This window comes from Stenella coeruleoalba (genome assembly GCF_951394435.1).
Source record: "Stenella coeruleoalba genome assembly, chromosome: 17".
NCBI lineage: Eukaryota > Metazoa > Chordata > Mammalia > Artiodactyla > Delphinidae > Stenella > Stenella coeruleoalba.
In genome coordinates, this window is record NC_137163.1 from 35,728,381 (window position 1) to 35,747,450 (window position 19,070).

Consider the following 19,070-nt stretch of genomic DNA (forward strand, 5'->3'; position numbering starts at 1 on the left):
GTTAGCTCTTCCTTAAGTGTTTGATAGAATTCGCCTGTGAAGCCATCAGGTCCTGGGCTTTTGTTTGTTGGGATATTTTTAATCACAGTTTCAATTTCAGTGCTTGTGATTGGTCTGTTCATATTTAATATTTCTTCCTGGTTCAGTCTCGGAAGGTTGTGCATTTCTAAGAATTTTTCCATTTCTTCCAGGTTGTCCATTTTATTGGCATATAGTTGCTTGTAGTAATCTCTCACGATCCTTTGTATTTCTGCAGTGTCAGTTGTTACTTCTCCTTTTTCATTTCTAATTGTATTGATGTGAGTCTTCTCCCTTTTTTTCTTGATGAGTCTGGCTAATGGTTTATCAATTTTGTTTATCTTCTCAAAGAACCAGCTTGTAATTTTATTGATCTTTGCTATTGTTTCCTTCATTTCTTTTTCATTTATTTCTGATCTAATCTTTATGATCTCTTTCCTTCTGCTCAGTACCAGCAAACCAGCTTTACAACAAATGCTAAAGAAAACTTCTCTAGGCAAGAAACACAAGAGAAGGAAAAGACCTACAATAACAAACCCAAAACAATTAAGGAAATAGGAATAGGAACATACATATCAATAATTACCTTAAATGTAAATGGATTGGGCTTCCCTGGTAGTGCAGTGGTTGAGAGTCTGCCTGCTGATGTGGGGGTCACGGGTTCATGCCCCCGTCCAGGAAGATCCCACATGCTGCAGAGCGGCTAGGCCCGTGAGCCATGGCCGCTAAGCCTGCGCGTCCGGAGCCTGTGCTCTGCAACGGGAAAGGCCACAACAGTGAGAGGCCTGCGTACTGCAAAAAAAAAAAAAAAAAAAATGTAAATGGATAAAATGTTCCCACCAAAAGACACAGACTGGCTGAATGGATACAAAAACAAGACCCATATTTATGCTGTCTACAAGAGACCCACTTCAGACCTAGGGACACATACACACTGAAAGTGAGGGGATGGAAAACGATATTCCATGCCAATGGAAATCAAAAGAAAGCTAGAGTAGCAATTCTCATATCAGACAAAATAGACTTTAAAATAAAGACTATTACAAGAGACAGAGAAGGATAGTACATAATGATGAAGGGATCGATCCAAGAAGAAGGTATAACAATTGTAAATATTTATGCACCCAACATAGAAGCGCCTCAATACATAAGGCAAATACTAACAACCACAAAAGGGGAAATTGACAGTAACACAATCATAGTAGGGGACTTTAACACCCCACTTCACCAATGGACAGATCATCCAAAATGAAAATAAATAAGGAAACACAAGCTTTAAATGATACATTAAACAAGATGGCCTTAATTGATATTTATAGGACACTCCATCCAAAAATAACAGAATACACATTTTTCTCAAGTGCTCATGGAACATTCTCCAGGATAGATCATATCTTGGGTCACAAATCAAGCCTTGGTAAATTTAAGAAAATTGAAATTTTATCAAGTATCTTTTCTGACCACAATGCTATGAGACTAGATATCAATTACAGGAAAAGATCTGTAAAAAATACAAACACTTGGAGGCTAAACAATACACTACTTAACAACCAAGAGATTACTGAAGAAATCAAAGAGGAAATCAAAAAATACCTAGAAACAAATGACAATGAAAACAAGACGACCCAAAACCTACGGGATGCAGCAAAAGCAGTTCTAAGAGGGGAGTTTATAGCAATGCAGTCCTACCTTAAGAAACAGGAAACATCCCAATAAAACAACCTAACCTTGCACCTATAGCAATTGTAGCTAATGTTTTTTTTTGTTTGTTTGTTTTTTGCGGTACGCAGGCCTCTCACTGTTGTGGCCTCTCCCGTTGCGGAGCACAGGCTCTGGACGCACAGGCTTAGTGGCCATGGCTCACAGGTCTAGCCACTCTGCAGCATGTGGGATTTTCCCAGACCAGGCCACGATCCCGTGTCTCCTGCATCGGCAGGCGGACTCTAAACCACTGCGCCACCTGGGAAGCCCTGTAGCTAATGTTTTTCACTATGTGGGTCTTCTTGCTTCTGCCTCCAAACTAAATTACTTTATTGGCAAGTGTATTTGTTTTTTAGCCCACTGTTATTGGCAAATTGTGCACGCTTTCCCCACTTTTTCATAATGCACATTCTTTTGATGTTACAAACTTTATTATTGTGTTATTATAGGTGGAGCTGGTGGAGGAAACTCGACAGCTAAATTCCACGTACTTCAGAAAGCTACAGGCTTTGCATAAAGAGACAGTTTCCAAGAAAGCTGAGGTAAGAAACTCTCTACTTAGAAAAACAAAGATTTTAACCTAGAAAGGATTATCACTGCATATATTGGGGGGGAGCCGGGGGGAGTAGGAATCATATATTGAGGAAATCATGTATTGATAAAGTAGGGGTCAGGCAGTTTCATTTTCTGCTGCTTCTTTGCCCAACATGCTGCATTTGACAGGTATCACATTTTTTTGACACATTTAACAACAAAGCCAGAAAAATAAAGCAGTTGAAGTAGCATAGGGAGCCAAGATACAGGTTTGCCTTAGCTAAGAGCCTTCAAGCCACATTATATTCCTTTGAATGTTACTGGTTATTTTCTGTATGGCAGCAGCGCTATTTGTTCAAGTCACAAAAGAATTAAATTGAGTTTTCCAAACAGAAAAAGAAGTGTTGTGTGATAGCAGTAAGCAAAATAATAAAGAAAAAATATGGAAAGGCTTTAACAGAGTCAATAAAAATATCATAGGATTGACTAGGATATTAAAGTGTTATTTGCAAATTTGTGATTGGCTAAGTAAACCATGATAGATCCATAAGGCCATAAGATTAAATGTGTGTATCTACTTAGAAATGACAGTTTAGATTCATATTTATTGACATGGAAAATGCCCCCGACATATTATTTTATAAAAATGTGGGGAACAAAAACACTGGTATTGGTTAATCCTATTCACCTAAAATTATACATGCATTCCTAGGTGTATACATGTATGCAAAGAGGGCTGTCTGGAAAAATGTTCATCAAAATATTAAAAATAGTTAGCTCTGAGTGGTAAGGTTTCAGGTGATTTTTTAATTTTCTACTTTGTAGCTATCTGAAATCTTTATTCTTTTGCAATAAAGTTTTTCACAAACAGTAAAGCTGTTTTTTAAATGTAACCTTCATGTTATTGCCTTATAAACACAGAAATTCTTTATTTGAAATTCTATTAATTAATATCTGGAAAGGATACATAAAAATTCATAAAGTATCTTTAAATTTTTTTTAATTTATAATACTATTCATAATACTTATACCTATCAAAAATTGATTTTTTAAATATAGGTAGTTTATCTCATGGTCTGATGCTTTTCAAAAACAAATAGGGAGGTGAATTAATTATATAGGGAGTTACATAGGAAGGATTTCTGAAGAATAAGCCTCTCTAGCTCTTTGCCCTGAAGGACTTGTAAACTGTTCGCAAAACATCAGAGGTATTAAAAATACCTAACAATTAACTGTTATATGAAGGAGATTACATCTAAAGTATCTTTTACTACTCTATAACATAAAAAACTTTTATAGACAAACTAATGTTTTATGTTCATGCTATATCGTTAAGAAAAAGAACCAAAAACCATACATGGTTGTATAGTCCTGTTTCCGTTTGTAATAAACTACATGTGTGTACAAAAAAGACTAAAAGGATACACATAAAAATGTTTGTGGTGGTTATCTCTGAATGGTAGTACAATGTCTGCTTTTTGTTTTCTTTTTATTACAAAAGACATATTACTTCTGTACCAACAAAAATAATAAAATTAATATTTTATAAGCAAGTGTATAGTAAATACTTACTAATGTTCCTGAAAAGAAGGGAATGGAATGGAAAGGAACAGAACAGAATTTGATGTGAGTTAGAACCAGATTCTGGATTCTTTACCCAGTTCTACCATTGGACTGATAAATGCCATTGGCCTAATAGTTAATTTTTATTTCAGTTTCTCTTTAAATTTGGAAAATAATTTGTTGTATTTAAGAGATTTTTATGAAAAGTGTTATTTCACTAGGACACTACTTGTGAAATTGGATCTGGTATTTCACCACTTCCTCATGTCTCTAAACAAACAGAATACTGGAATAATGTTCCTGCAGAATATAGGCATTTTAATTTTAATGATCTGCTTAACAACAAACTGGAGTTTGAACATTTTCATCAGTTTCTTGAGGCTCATTCTTCAAGGTAAGGAACATAACCATTTTAAAATTTATTTCTCTCTTAAAATATTCTTCTAAACTGTTAGATACTTGTTTTGATTCAACATATGATAAAAATGGTTTGGTGCTAGATTTTACCCATTTCAGTAAAGATTAATGAAACCTGTACGATAACCTTTTGTTGGGAATTGCATTTTGATAACAGCCTCCAAAATGTTATTTTAAGTGGTCAAACAATATTTGTTGATACTTTTACCATTGGCTAAATTAAAACACCAGTATGTTTTATTTTTGCCTATTCTCATGTTTCTTTCTTTTGCATTTTTCTAAACAGGTGCTCTAATGACTCTTTCTGAGAAGTTTCTCTTTTATATTTTACTAAGCTATTGAAATTACTATTTTGTGATTTTCATTAGTTAATACATAAATGAAACATTATAGTTCTGCATAGAATCTTGGTACCTTATGACATATTTATCTAATATAAACTGAAGTGTTAATCATATTTTTTCCAATAATTTTCTCCCAAGTTAACAAAAACAGGTTAGACCTGGGAGCCAAATTTCACCTATATAGTTCCCCTTTGTGATGATAATCATTCTAAATTTAGCAGGTTGCCAAATAGACATGCAATAGGTGGAAATTTTTCCATATTTGAAATTTATAATACTAGTTCATCATTAATGGAAGAACTCTGAGACCCACCCTACCAGTATGATGGTAGATTCTTCTCTGATCCCAGCACTCCTTGTATTCATTCATATATTTAGCCAGGATAAGACAATATTAATAATAATATTAATAATATCATACTCATTAGTTCCATGGTCTAATCGGTTGTGCTAACTGCTCAATACAGCACTTTCTAAATTCTGTCAAAACAACAACTTGTTTGGTGTTTAATAGAATTGAAAGAAATAAATAAGAAGGGCTGTACTTTTTCATTTTAGCATGGACCTTATGTGCTGGACAGACATTGAACAGTTCCGAAGAATAACTTACAGAGATCGAAAGCGAAGGGAGGCAGAATCTATGTACATTAAAAACAAGTACCTTAATAAAAAATATTTCTTTGGACCCAACAGTCCAGCTTCTCTGTATCAACAGGACCAGGTATCAACATGGAGACATATTTTCTACATTTAAGTATGAAAACTAGTAATTTATTTCTTTTTGCCAACAATCTCAACGTCTTCTTTTTTCTTTTGCTTTTATGACTTATATGTTCGACACTTTTGATATCTTTTTTTTAGGTATTCATAATTATCTACAAATGTCTTTTTTTAAATAAAGGCTGCTTTCCTTTATTTACTTATTTAAAAAATTTATTTATTCATTTATTTATTTGGCTGCACCAGGTCTCAGTTGCAGCATGCGGAGTCTTTACTTGCGGCATGTGGGATCTTTAGTTGAGCCATGCGAACTCTTAGTTGCAGTATGTAGGCTGTAGTTCCCTGACCAGGGGTCGAACCCTGGCCCCCTGCATTGGGAGCGTGGAGTCTTAACCACTGGACCACCAGGGAAGTCCCTCTACAGATACCTTAAAATTCACTCAAGTATTATATATTATTAAAACTGTGTTATTTTTAAAGTAATCTGTGGAATAAAAATAACTTTCATTCATCCACTCACCCATTCATTCAGCAAGTATGGGTGCCTGTGATATGCCTGACGCTGTTCTAGGTGCTCAGGATAAGTGGTAAACAAGGAGGACAAAGTCCTTGCACCTTTCAAAAGCAGAAAAGCAGCCATTATCAGCCATTAAACCCCATCTCTACCTCTTTTCTGTTCTTGTCTTACCTGAAATTACTCCAGACATAACTGATTTTTGAAAAATCCTGTTTGCCATTGTACTGTCTCCCAAAACAATTTTTATTGACCAGGAACATAGATTTTCCATTTTGTTGAGCCAAGATCATATGGCTTTAATCACAACTTATTAATAACTAGACGGTGTCATTATTTACAGCAAAAATGTCAGATTGGGATTCAACAGTGGTTTTGAGTGTTCATGTAATTGATCACATGAGATATGGCTCAATTTTAATGCCTTTGAAATATAAAATTGTTGTAATTTATTTAACCTGAAATTTGCTAATATTAGAAGTTTGCTAGATCAAATGTGTAGCATTTGAGTTCTTTATTTTCGTAGTTTAAAAGGATGTGTACCCTGATGGCATACGTTTGTAAAATACAAATCTCAGATTAATTCAGTAAATTAAAGAAAAATTCAGAGCTATTCATAAGTAGGGCATACCAAATTAAAAATCCAAATCTTTGGGGGGAAAATAAACAAAAGTCCTTGGGAGTAAGAGGGAGAAGAAATTCTAGAATTAAGCAACTTTAACAAAAATGTCTTGCCATTAGTTCCCTGAGATACAAATCTGGGATGTATTAGCAAAAGTGGCTGGGAGTATCTCAATAAGCATAAGTATGAAATAAACACATGGAAAGCATTTGTTTTCTATTTGGCTTGTGCTACATTGTGTGAGGTTTCATGGTATCTGATGCTACTGTGTGAACCTTCCATAGAAAAACTTGCTGAGAATTAAAAATTCAGTGGAAAAAGTCATCCATTGCTGTCATAGCAAATGATTGTGCTTACTATAGAGGAGTTTTCCAAATGACCCTTCTTCCTCATCTTTGTCTTCACTTTTATTTTTATTTACCTATTTTATACTTAAGGATTTCTGCATCGCCTTATGTTTTATACAGACCATGCTAGTTCTAATCCTAGTTGTGTGGCCAATTTGCAGTTTGATTAGCAAAGCAGTCTTTTCTCTTATTCTCTTTTCTTCTTATTTTTATACAGAAACCGTATTATTGTTAATATTATTTGATTAATATTATTAAAGGATGGCTGAGAGAGTTTCTCTTTTTATATAAAACAATATTATTATTAGGATTAAGTTAATCTTATTAGTCAAAGGAGAGCTAAGCCTCCAATGAGGAGTCCAATTTTTTTCTGTGTACAAAAAACTCACCAATTTTGAGTGGTATATATGCAGAAACAGGATGATTTATAGTAGGAATTGGCCATTAGTATTGTTTTTTAATTAATTAATTTTTATGGCCATTAGTATCGTGGAAGCCAGTAATTATATAGAAGGAAGATTTTGGCCACAGAGAAATTGTCTTATAAAAGGGCTACCTGTGCAAGTCAGAGACTATTGTCTGTATAACCTGGCCTTTTTCTACTTCCTGCTATCTCTGTTTTCTTCTTTGAAGTTGTTGGAACAGCCCTACATTGCTACCACCACCATCATTCCACCATGTCCAACCCAATGTTTATTGGTAATATGCATATTTATAATGTCTGAGTCAAGGTTGTCTCTTAACTAATTAATGCCTTATTTTTCTCAGACACAAAAGAAAATGCCTTCTCAAACAAGTCCATTTGAGTAGAATCAGAGATTCATAGAATATTAGACCTAGAAGAGCCCTTAGAAAACTAAAAGTCTAATGCCCTTATTTTACAGTTGAAGAAACTGGAGCCATGGAGAAAAAAATGGCACTGCAGTTGTCACACAGGATAGAAATCCCTGTGTTCTTTGAAATATATTATCATAAGCAAAATCATACATCTAAAACAACCATCACATAAACCACAATTCTCTGTTTGATGTTAGGGAAGTTATTTGTCTTTACACAGCAAAGCCAGGAGCTATTTTACAGAAAATGAAAATTCTGGCACCTATCAGGTGCTCAGCAAATAGTCTTGGGGTGAATGAATAAATTAATGACTACTAGCATTTCTTTACCTAAACAGAAGTTTGTTGTTTCTGTTTCATTTTTATTTCCTTAGATAATGCATTTAAGTGGTGGCTGGGGAAAGATTCTCCATGAGCAGCTTGATGCAGCTGTTCTAATTGAAATTCAGAAGCATGTCCTAAATAGGCTAGAAAATGTGTGGTTGCCATTGTTTCTTGCAAGTGAACAGTTTGCAGCACGTCAAAAGATAAAGGTATGTAAATTAGTATAATCTTGGGATAGCAACTGACAGCACCTCTCAAAGCCTCAAATGTGAAAGCCTGACTCAGCCACTGTACTTCCATGGCATAGTGGTTAAGAGCAGGAAGTCAGACTTCCCAAGTTTTAATCTCAACACTGCCACATATTAATTGTACAACAATAAGTTTTACAACCTTAGTTTTCTCATTTGGAAAAGAAATGGAGATAATAAGAGTAATAGCTTCATAAGATTGTTATGAAGAGGAAACGAAATGATATATGTGTAGTTTCTTAGCGTGGTGCCTGGTACACAGCAAACACTCACATACTGTCTATTAATATCGTTATTATTTTTTACATTATTATTATTGAGTCTTCATTATAAATGGGCAAGGATGTACAAAAGGGAATAGTTAAATGAATTATAAGAATTCCATACTATGGATATCTATGCAGTTTTCCATATAAAATGAGATTATAAAAATGAGATTTCCACATATATTGGTAATGAAAGATGTTATTTATTGAGTGAAACAAGCAGGATGCAGAACAATACATAGAAGATAATCCCATTATATGTACTTATATCTGTATATCTGTCTATTTATGCATTTCTCTTTCTCCTTCCCTCTGTCTATATTTATGTTTATGAACAAAGATGAAAGAAAAGATCTGCCTCCTGGGAATGGGTATGGGTAGTGTGAAGGATTTTTACTTTGTAAAGTAGGGTTTTTGTTGTTTTGCTTTGTTTAGTTTTTATTTTATAAGAAGCATGTATTGCTTCAATAATTTTAAATGTCATTATCACACCTAAAAACAGGCAAACCTGATCTTTACAAAAAGAACACAAGGAGTAGAGAGCATGTAATTTTGGACTTCAGTGTGCAAAGCACATGCCATTAGTATTGATCAGGAAGAATGTAAAAAAGCTGCCCTCCATATTTATTTTATCAAACACTTTGAGTCTTACTTATCTGGAAATATCCTTAGTCTTCTTAACACCTTAAGTTATGGAAAACACAGTACAGCTGGGAACATAGAACTTATAGTATGGGGAAGAAGACCTGACTTGTTTTAGGCAAAAAGTTCCTGGAAGTAAGCTTTGGGACAACTCAGATTTCCTCATTTCCTTTCTTCAGGCTAACTCTAATTGTCTATCCAAAGCCAAGTAGAAAGATATTTGGCTCATTAATATTGTTTACCGTGTTTTCTCACTACGTTTACCACAATAACTTTATTGTAATTTACAGCTCCTTCCTAACTTAGCAATTCTGTGTGTGGCCAGCAACATTCACTGATTCTGGCAACCTTAAAGCCAAAGACAGAAGAGAAGGAAGATCGAGAATTTTTAATAAAATGATGCTGGAGCATCTCACACATTTAGGGAAAGAGTTGGCACCCAAGCTTTGCAAAGGCCAGGGGCCAGGACAGCCCTGGGAACCCAGCAAGAAGAATTCTCAGATCTTTTCTCCAGGCTGTGGCTACCAAAAGACTGAGCAGCAGTGATTCTAGTCCCTGTATGTCTGGGTCAGCTCCTGGATCTACCTGCTATAGACAGGGAGGTAGAGTCACATAGCACAGATTTGGCAGGAGTGGTTCCCAAAAAAGGGAAAATATTGTGAATAGGCAATAACCTCGAGAAATATCTACTGTATTACCTCCCTGTGTTGAGTAACTTTTGTGCTCATCTAAAATTAGTCGTGGCTAGAAAATACACAAAAATTTGGGAAGTCCTAATCATCCTTCCCGCTTCAGTTTCTATGGGGCCCAAGTGAAACTGTTGTCTACCTTTGGGGCAATACACTCAGGTATTATTATCTCCATTTTGCAGATGAGGAGACTGTTAAGAGAATTTGAGTGACTTGCCCGGGGACATGGACAGGGCTTCCATTTCTAAGTCTTATCCTCTTTCTCCTGTTCTTTCTCTTATTCACACTGACCTTTACCTCATTTTTTAAAGCTGTTAAATCAGTAAATGATTTCAATACTGTAGACATTCTGAATAACTCGGATAAAATCATTGGTTTGCTTCTAGGTACAGGTGAGAGACATAGCTGAAGAACTTTTACTACAGAAGCATGAAAGGAAGATTGGAGTCTGGAAGGCAAGTAATATTTGTTTGTTATGTTCTTCCTCTTGTAAGTTCCACTGTCAAAGTATTGTTTTTCTTCCTCTTCTTGTACAGAGACCCTCATTGTAGATAATGCTGTTTTCTAAGCCACCAGATGCTGACACTGTTCTTAACTCGCTAATGGAATCTGCAGGGAAGTGTGATTCTACTACAGCCCTCTTCTTAAAGAGTCCCTTAGCCTGCTCAACCCTAGAAGTGTGGGATTGGACTTTAAATGTGTATTTTTAGTTGTTTTGCTTGTGATGGATTTATTGAGACAGGCTGATCATTCCAGCATATGGTAGTTTATTTATTATTGGGAGTGGTTTACACAAAAAGAATGGGGAGTATGCAGCAGAATCAGCAACTTAAATTATCTTACATTATCCTCTTTATTTAGAATTACATTTTAACCTTAAAAGAATTAAGATAGCTATCATTTTGGCGCTTATTTAAACCACTACAATATGATACCTTCCTAGAAATCGCCTGTTTTGCTTCTTAACAAGCATGATAAACACAGTCTTTTTGAGCCTACAAATGTATGTGTATTCGTCCTTCTATAGGTCTTGATAAAATGTCAAACTAGACCCAGGTGACCCCCTACAACCTAACAAAGATAAAAATCTATTCGACTGTTAGAGGAGTGTATGTATCTGTTAGGATGCTTTTTTCCTGTATTTTCCTCTTGAAAGGAAACAAACTGTTCTTATATTTGTCCTTTGCTATGTATTTTTTAAAAAATACTAAATAGAATGGGCTTATATGTCATATTATCGTACATTATATATTATGGTATTTTCTGTTTAGTTAAATTACGGGTTTTAGTTAAATTACTAAGTTTTAGTATCTTAAGAAGCAGGTCTTAAAACATTATTTGTTGAGTGGGTTTTAAATAAACATCCCAGTCTAATACATAGTTGTTCCTATTTATAGGGCTATAATTTTAATATGGACCATCTGGTGATGGTCTTAACTTTTTGTCCTTGGAACACCACATGTGCCTCACTAAAATAGTGATAGACATCTATTCACTTTATCTGGGGTAAAAGCACCACCGTTCATCTAGAGTGCCTGGAGTTGCCTTCGCTTTTCAGTTTCCAGCTCAGATGTCATCCTCAAAGCCCTTCTCTGTAAAGCTCTTACTCCTCCAGGCAGAATTAGTTACTCCTTCCTTTGCATTCCCATAGACTTTTTACATAACTCTCTTAAAACGCTTATATTGTTGGTCACACATGATTTGTTTCAAGGAACTTATTTTATGCATTGTCAGTAATGGGTATTTATCGTGTGCAATGGATATTTGTCATTGATTGTTACTATAATTCCTAAGTTCATCTAAAATATTACCTTTAGAGTGATGCTTCCTTTCATGGTTGTAGGCTAAACTCAGATTTGGGGCACTTCAATAAATTTATCAAATGAAAAAAAATCTATTCAGTAAATTCAATAAAATCTATTATTTTTCTTAATCTGAGAGGCTAAAAGAGGATGAATATGTGATCTAAAATGGTCAAGGTAAAAAAAGTAGACATCGTATACTTCAGAATTGTGAAGATAAAATAAGTAATACCTTTAAGCATTAGTAAAACAACATGACTTTTTTGTTGTGTAAAGTGAATCCTGGGTCAGAGAAAGTTTATTTTTAAAAATATGCACTGATAATTATTTCCTCCAGTTATTAATTATTAATAGTAATTTATTATTAAAATAATATAAAGATGTCTTGCCTAAAAACATGATCTTTTGGGAATTCCGTGACAGTCCAGTGGTTAGGACTCAGCACTTTCACTGCTGTGGCCCAGGTTCAATCCCTGGTCAGGAAACTAAAGTCCCACAAGTGGCACAGCGTGGCCAAAAAAAACCATGATCTTTCTAGGATAGAATTATAGTGAAGCTCCACAGTAAATTTCCTATTTAAATTAATAAGATTAATTGGTAATTTTTTCTAAAATTTTTGAAAAATATCTTAAATGTTCAACTGTTTTTACTTTTTAAAAGACAGGAAAATTGCATATTAATGTATAACATATAATATATATAATTATAAAATAATAATTATAACATTATGATTACTTTGTTCTGTTTAAGCACAGAACTCATACTGTACGCCAAAGTGTAGTTTTTCACCATAGTCCCAAACTGTAATGATTGTTAACATTCTTAATGTACTCATATGTTCTAAGTCATCCAATCATTTCTTTTTCTCTCCACCTCTTAAAAAACTGATGCCATAAAAATACAAAGGAGACAAAAGGGAGAACAGAGGAGAGCTGCCAAATTCTATTTATCCATGCCGTAAATTTCAACCGCCAAAAATAAAGGAGATAGAAGTTGGTAATTTTCAGCCTAATAAATGACTTTATTATTAACTTTTAGAACACAGCTAATTTTCTGTATTCTCTGATTTGGACAGCCTGTGGAGAGTAAGTGGATATCGTCATCTTGTGATATCATTGCTTTCCGTAAAGCATTATTGAATCCAGTTACCGCAAGACAGTTTCAACAGTTTGTGGCTCTAAAAGGAGATTTATTGGAAAATGGGGTGCTCTTTTGGCAAGAAGTACAAAAGTATAAGGTATTGTATTCGAAGCTGGAGAAAACCACCTCTTTTCAAGGAGGAGATGCATTAACATATCAGTTTCCTAACTTTTTGGACAAAATTTGTATAAGATATCCCAACTTCGATGTTTTCATACCAATGTGTAAATATTGAGGTATCTATTGTTCTGTGTTAGATACATTTATTATTATACAGTGAAAAGTAAGAGTTAGCCCTGAAATGATAGTATTAGGTTTTTCAAGGTTTCACGTATATTATGATCTAATGAGAATCTTCCTGAAAAGTTTTAACTATATTTTTGCATATTGCTTATCTATAAATGTACTATACACATTTTTGCTGAAGATATTCATATTCAGTACTTTAACCAAGACCTGTTTACAAGAATTCCTCCTAACCATATTTGCAGCAATAGTAATAAAAGATAGTGGATTACAAATAAATAAACAACAGAGATGAGAGAGGCTTTACTATTAGAATGGCCAAATTCTTAAAATAAATAAGTGAAAGAACAAGTTATTAGGTGCAAAAGCATTTTATTGTCAGGTTTAAGTGTTTGATGGAATCATATAGAATCTGTGCATTGAGGAGGAGGAAAGGACTTCCTAGGTTATGTAATCTAGACTTGAATACAGGAATGTTGTCTAGAAATACCTAAGAGTAGGCATCCTTGCTCCCAGGGTTAGCAGGCTCATTTCCTTGCAAGCAGCCTATTTAATCCCATTATAAAAGTAGGGAGTAAAACTAAAGCTGGAATTTAAGAGGATAATGCTTTCAATTGGCCTATAATCTACGTATGTATAATATTATGCAGTACTAATACTCTGCAGCATATTTATTCTATATAGTTAATAGTTGCTCAATACAATCTTACTTCCAGACTTTCTCCAGCATTCCATGAAACTGTTTTCTACCCTTTTCTGTTATCACCAGTTTTTGTACCTTTGTCAACATGGAAATTTCCTCAGAAAAAAAAAAGTATTTTGAGATAAGTTTTTTTTAAATCTATCACAAGATAAGTAATACTAAGATAATTTTTTTGAAAATTAAAAAGGAGGTAGAGTCTGTTTTCCATAACAGGAAATTATTATGAGTGAGCAGAACAGTCTTTAAGCTAAAATGAACATGAGTAAGTCCAACCCTGCTAGGATAAGAGGTAATGAGATAAACTGTGCAAAATAAGCATTTAAGAAAACAGACTCATACATAGTCAGCCCTTAACTTTGTGACTGTTTCTCCTTCAAGGCTGCCCTTGGTCTTCATTTAAATATCTTTTCTGTGGTATAGAACGGAGGACATATAATACTAGGTAGCTTTTAAAAATCATGCTTCAAGGGTAAATTTGTTTATTCAGTAAGCATTTACTAAATCACTAATGTGCCAACTATTATGCTAGATTGTAGGAATAAAAAAATGGATAAAATACACTGCCCTCCTTTGAGGAGGGAATCATCCATGAAAACAAAATATCATGAAATAACATTGATTATGATCCCTGTTCTAACTAGTTATAATTTGGGCACAGAGGGGAAAATGATTCAGGGAGGGTGGTAGCTCAGAGAGGTCTCAACAGAAGTGACGATACTTATAGGGAACTCTACTCAATAGTGTGTAATGACCTATATGGGAAAAGAATCTGAAAAAGAGTGGTTATGTATATATGCATAACGGATTCACTTCGCTGTACAGCAGAAACTAACACAACATTGTAAATCAGCTATACTCCAACAAAAATTTTTTAAAAAAGAAGTGGGACTTTCCTGGTGGCGCAGTGGTTAAGAATCCGCCTGCCAGTGCAGGGGAAATAGGCCCGAGCCCTGGTCCCGGAAGATCCCACATGCCGCAGAGCAACTAAGCCTGTGCACCACAACTACTGAGCCTGCACTCTAGAGCCCGTGAGCCACAACTGCTGAGCCCATGTGCCACAACTACTAAAGCCCACGTGCCTAGAGCCCGTGCTCTGCAACAAGAGAAGCCACCACAGTGAGAAGCCCACGCACTGCAACAAAGATTAGCCCCTGCTCACTGCAACTAGAGAAAGCCCATGCGCAGCAACGAAGACCCAAACAGCCAAAAATAAATAAATAAATAAATTAAAAATAAATAAATAAGAAGTGATGATACTTGAAATGGGTCTTGAAGAAGTTTACCAGGGGGAAAGCATTCCACCTAGCAAGTCTTACTGTGCTCACTTTTATTTTTTTCTTTTTCTGCGGTACGTGGGCCTCTCACTGTTTTGGCCTTTCCCGTTGCGGAGCACAGGCTCCAGACGCGCAGGCTCAGTGGCCATGGCTCACGGGCCTAGCTGCTCCGCGGCATGTGGGATCTTCCCGGACCGGGGCACGAACCCGTGTCCCCTGCATCGGCAGGCGGACTCTCAACCACTGCACCACCAGGGAAGCCCCTACTGTGCTCACTTTTATATGGCTTACTCATATTAAGTGTTCACATCTGTCAGATATTACCTTAATGCTTTTCATGTAATAACGACTTTATTCTTTATAAGAATCCTAGGTCAAAACTGTTAATTCTCACCATTTTACAGATGAAGAAGCTAAGGCACAGAGAAGTTAAGAAACTTCTGACATCATACAGCTAATTAAGTAGTAGAGCTGGAATTTGAACTAAGACATTCTATTGCTAAAGCTTGTGCCCTTAATCACTAAGTTATGCTCCCTCCCAGTGATGATTGTAGTAATATGTAAAGAGATGACTACAGTGATCTTAATCAAACATTATTCTGAATTGTGAAAAATTGGAAAGAACCCTGATGTACAACAACAGGACATTGGTTATTTTAATTATGATACATCTATACAGTAGAATACTCTGCAGCCATTAAAAATTATGCTATAGGAGATTAATCAATGAAAAAAGGTATTCATCTTACTGATTTTTTTAAAACCTAGCTACTAGAAAGCAGTATGATTTAATACAAAGTGTGTGTGTGTGTGTGTGTGTGTGTGTGTGTGTGTGTGTGTGTCCGTCCCCATAGAGAAAAGACCTGAAGGAAATATACATCCAAGAAATACTTTTTCAGCACCTATCAAGGGCCAGGCTAAATCCTGAGGATACAACTGTGATCAAAACAGTCTTTTCTGTCAGGGCTTACAGTGTTAGGGGAGGGACAGACAAGTGATAGGCAAAGTGATTATAAGAGCGTGATTAGTGTAGTGGTGGGAGAAGCACAGGGTAAAATGGAAATACCTAAGATGGCCATCTCCTGGACTGAAGTAGACACAGAAAGTTTACTAGAGGACAGTACAGTTGAACCTTGAACAACACAGGTTTGAACTGCAAGGTCCGCTTATATCTGAATTTTTTTCAATAAATTCAGACTACAGTACTTCACAATCCACTGTTGGTTGAATCCAAGGATGTGGAACCACAGAAGCAGATGGCCAACTGTAAAGTTATACGTGGATTTCCAACTGCTAGGCAGGGTTGGTGCCCCTAACCCCCACGTTGTTCAACGGTCAACTATGTGCTTAACACATAGGCCTCAATGATAGGTAAAAGTGAACTCGCTAAAGGTATAGTAGGGCAGAACAACTAGAAAAAATACCAATCCTGATTCTATCTAAATTCTATCTCTATACTCTTAAAATTAAAACCGTATAATTTCACAAATTTGTTTTTATTTCATAATCCTTATATTCCATAATAATAAGCCAGGCTCACCAAATATATGATCATTTCCCTAGTAATAGCAAAAAATTTAATTTTTGGTAACATACCAAACATATGTGTTATAAATAGGCATTTTCAGAGGGAATACTAAATTGAGTAAAAAATGCTAACTGTTATCTCAGTGTAACATTTATATCAAGATTTTTTCACATATAACTTATGCCAAATTTATATATGTAAAGTTTTATATGGCAAGCTCTAGAAATTTTCTTTCTTTAATACTGTCCGTAAGATAGTTATTACAATGCCTGTCATACAGTAACTACTTAATAAATGTTGGCTTATTTCCAGCCTAGAATTACAAGTTTCCAAATTTGTGTGCTTTCTAGTGATTTAGAGAATGTCTTTGATAAAAAATGTCATAATTCAAGCTAAGCTACCTCTTTATTTTAAAAAGTGATAGCCTTACATCTGTGACATAAAACTGGGTCTTTTTAATGTACAATTACTATTTTTAAATTCTTTAGCTATAAAGATGAAAATATAATAGGTTATCTGAAAAAATATAGATCCTAAGAGATGCATAATAATACACCTGTAACCACCAGCATTCCCGCTTCTGTTGCTAGCCTTTTTGAGCCTAAATCACCTTGCTGTAGAAGCAGTTATGGTAGAAAAAGCTTTTGCATCCACCAGTAAGTTGAGTAGGGTGCTCTCCTAGGGCCCTGTGTATACCTTTATCATTACCACTTATTAACTATCTCGGATTGGAAAAACGTTTTTCATGCTTCTCTTCCAGTAGAAATTTTTTTTGAACATCTTTATTGGAGTATAATTTCTTTAAAATGGTGTGTTAGTTTCTGCTGTATAACAAAGTGAATCAGCTAGATGTATACATATATCCCCATATGCCCTCCCTCTTGAGTCTCCCTCCCGCCCTCCCTCTTGAGTCTCCCTCCCACCCTCCCTATCCCACCCCTCTAGGTGGTCACAAAACACTGAGCTGATCTCGCTGTGCAATGCAGCTTCTTCCCACTAGCTATCTATTTTACATTTGGTCATGTATATATGTCATTGCTACTCTCTCATTTCATCCCAGCTTACCCTTCCCCCTCCCCACATCTTCAAGTCCATTCTCTACGTCTGCGTCTTTATTCCTGTCCTGCCCCTAGGTTCCTCAGAACCACTTTTTTTTCGATTCCATATATATACGTTAGCATACGGTATTTGTTTTTCTCTTTCTGACTTACTTCACTCTGTATGACAGACTCTAGGTCCATCCACCTCACTACACGTAACTCAATTTCATTTCTTTTTATGGTTGAGTAATATTCCATTGTATATATGTGCCACATCTTCTTTATCCATTCATCTGTCGATGGACACTTAGGTTGCTTCCATGACCTGGCTATTGTAAATAGAGCTGCAATGAACATTGTGGTACATGACTCTTTTTGAATTATGGTCTTCTCAGGGTATATGCCCAGTAGTGGTATTGCTGGGTCCTATGTTAGTTATATTTTTAATTTTTTTAAGGAACCTCGATACTGTTCTCCATAGTGGCTGTATCAATTTACATTCCCACCAACAGTGCAAGAGGGTTCCCTTTTCTCCACACCCTCTCCAGCATTTATTGTTTGTATATTTTTTGATGATGGCCATTTTGACCGGTGTGAGGTGATACCTCATTGTAGTTTTGATTTGCATTTCTCTAATGATTAGTGATATTGAACATCCTGTCATGTGTTTGTTGGCAATCTGTATATCTTCTTTGGAGAAATGTCTGTTTAGGTCTTCTGCCCATTTTTGGATTGAGTTGTTTGTTTTTTTGATATTGAGCTGCCTGAGATGTTTATATATTTTGGAGATTAATCCTTTGTCAGTTGCTTCATTTGCAAATATTTTCTCCCATTCTGAGGGTTGTCTTTTCATCTTGTTTATGGTTTCCTTTGCTGTGCAAAAGCTTTGAAGTTTCATTAGGTCGCATTTGTTTATTTTTGTTTTTATTTCCATTTCTCTAGGAGGTGGGTCAAAAAGGATCTTGCTGTGATTTATGTCATAGAGTGTTCTGCCTATGTTTTCCTCTAAGAGTTTGATAGTGTCTGGCCTTACATTTAGGTCTTCAATCCATTTTCAGTTTATTTTTGTGTATGGTGTAAGGGAGTGTTCTAATATCATTCTTTTACATGTAGCTGTCCAGTTTTCCCAGTACCACTTATTGAAGAAGCTGTCTTTTCTCCATTGTATATTCTTGCTTCCTTTATCAAAGATAAGGTGACCATATGTGCGTGGGTTTATCTCTGGGCTTTCTATCCTGTTCCATTGATCTATATTTCTGCTTTTGTGCCAGTACCATACTGTCTTGATTACTGTAGATTTGAGGTATAGTCTGAAGTCAGGGAGCCTGATTCCTCCTGCTCCGTTTTTCTTTCTCAAGATTGCTTTGGCTATTTGGGGTCTTTTGTGTTTCCATACAAATTGTGAAACTTTTTGTTCTAGTTCTGTGAAAAATGCCATTGGTAGTTTGATAGGGATTTCATGAAATCTGTAGATTGTTTTGGGTAGTGTAGTCATTTTCACAGTGTTGATTCTTCTAATCCGAGAACATGGTATATATGTCTCCATCTGTTT

At 35.4% G+C, this 19,070-nt stretch overlaps 1 protein-coding gene across 8 annotated transcripts in view; it reads left to right on the plus strand.

Annotated features, from left to right (window-relative positions):
• RGS22 (regulator of G protein signaling 22) overlaps positions 1-19,070 on the plus strand; it is a 155,984-nt gene that overhangs the window by 112,830 nt on the left and 24,084 nt on the right. For all 8 annotated transcript variants that reach the window (XR_013824630.1, XM_079901974.1, XM_079901976.1 and 5 more), the window contains 6 exons: positions 2,169-2,261; positions 4,038-4,210; positions 5,136-5,298; positions 7,991-8,149; positions 10,172-10,240; positions 12,663-12,824. Coding sequence is in view for 7 of the 8 variants with exons in the window: in XM_079901974.1 (XP_079758100.1) it covers positions 2,169-2,261; positions 4,038-4,210; positions 5,136-5,298; positions 7,991-8,149; positions 10,172-10,240; positions 12,663-12,824 (819 nt within the window). In the remaining variant the exon portion in view is untranslated. The remainder of the gene's footprint in view (positions 1-2,168; positions 2,262-4,037; positions 4,211-5,135; positions 5,299-7,990; positions 8,150-10,171; positions 10,241-12,662; positions 12,825-19,070) is intronic.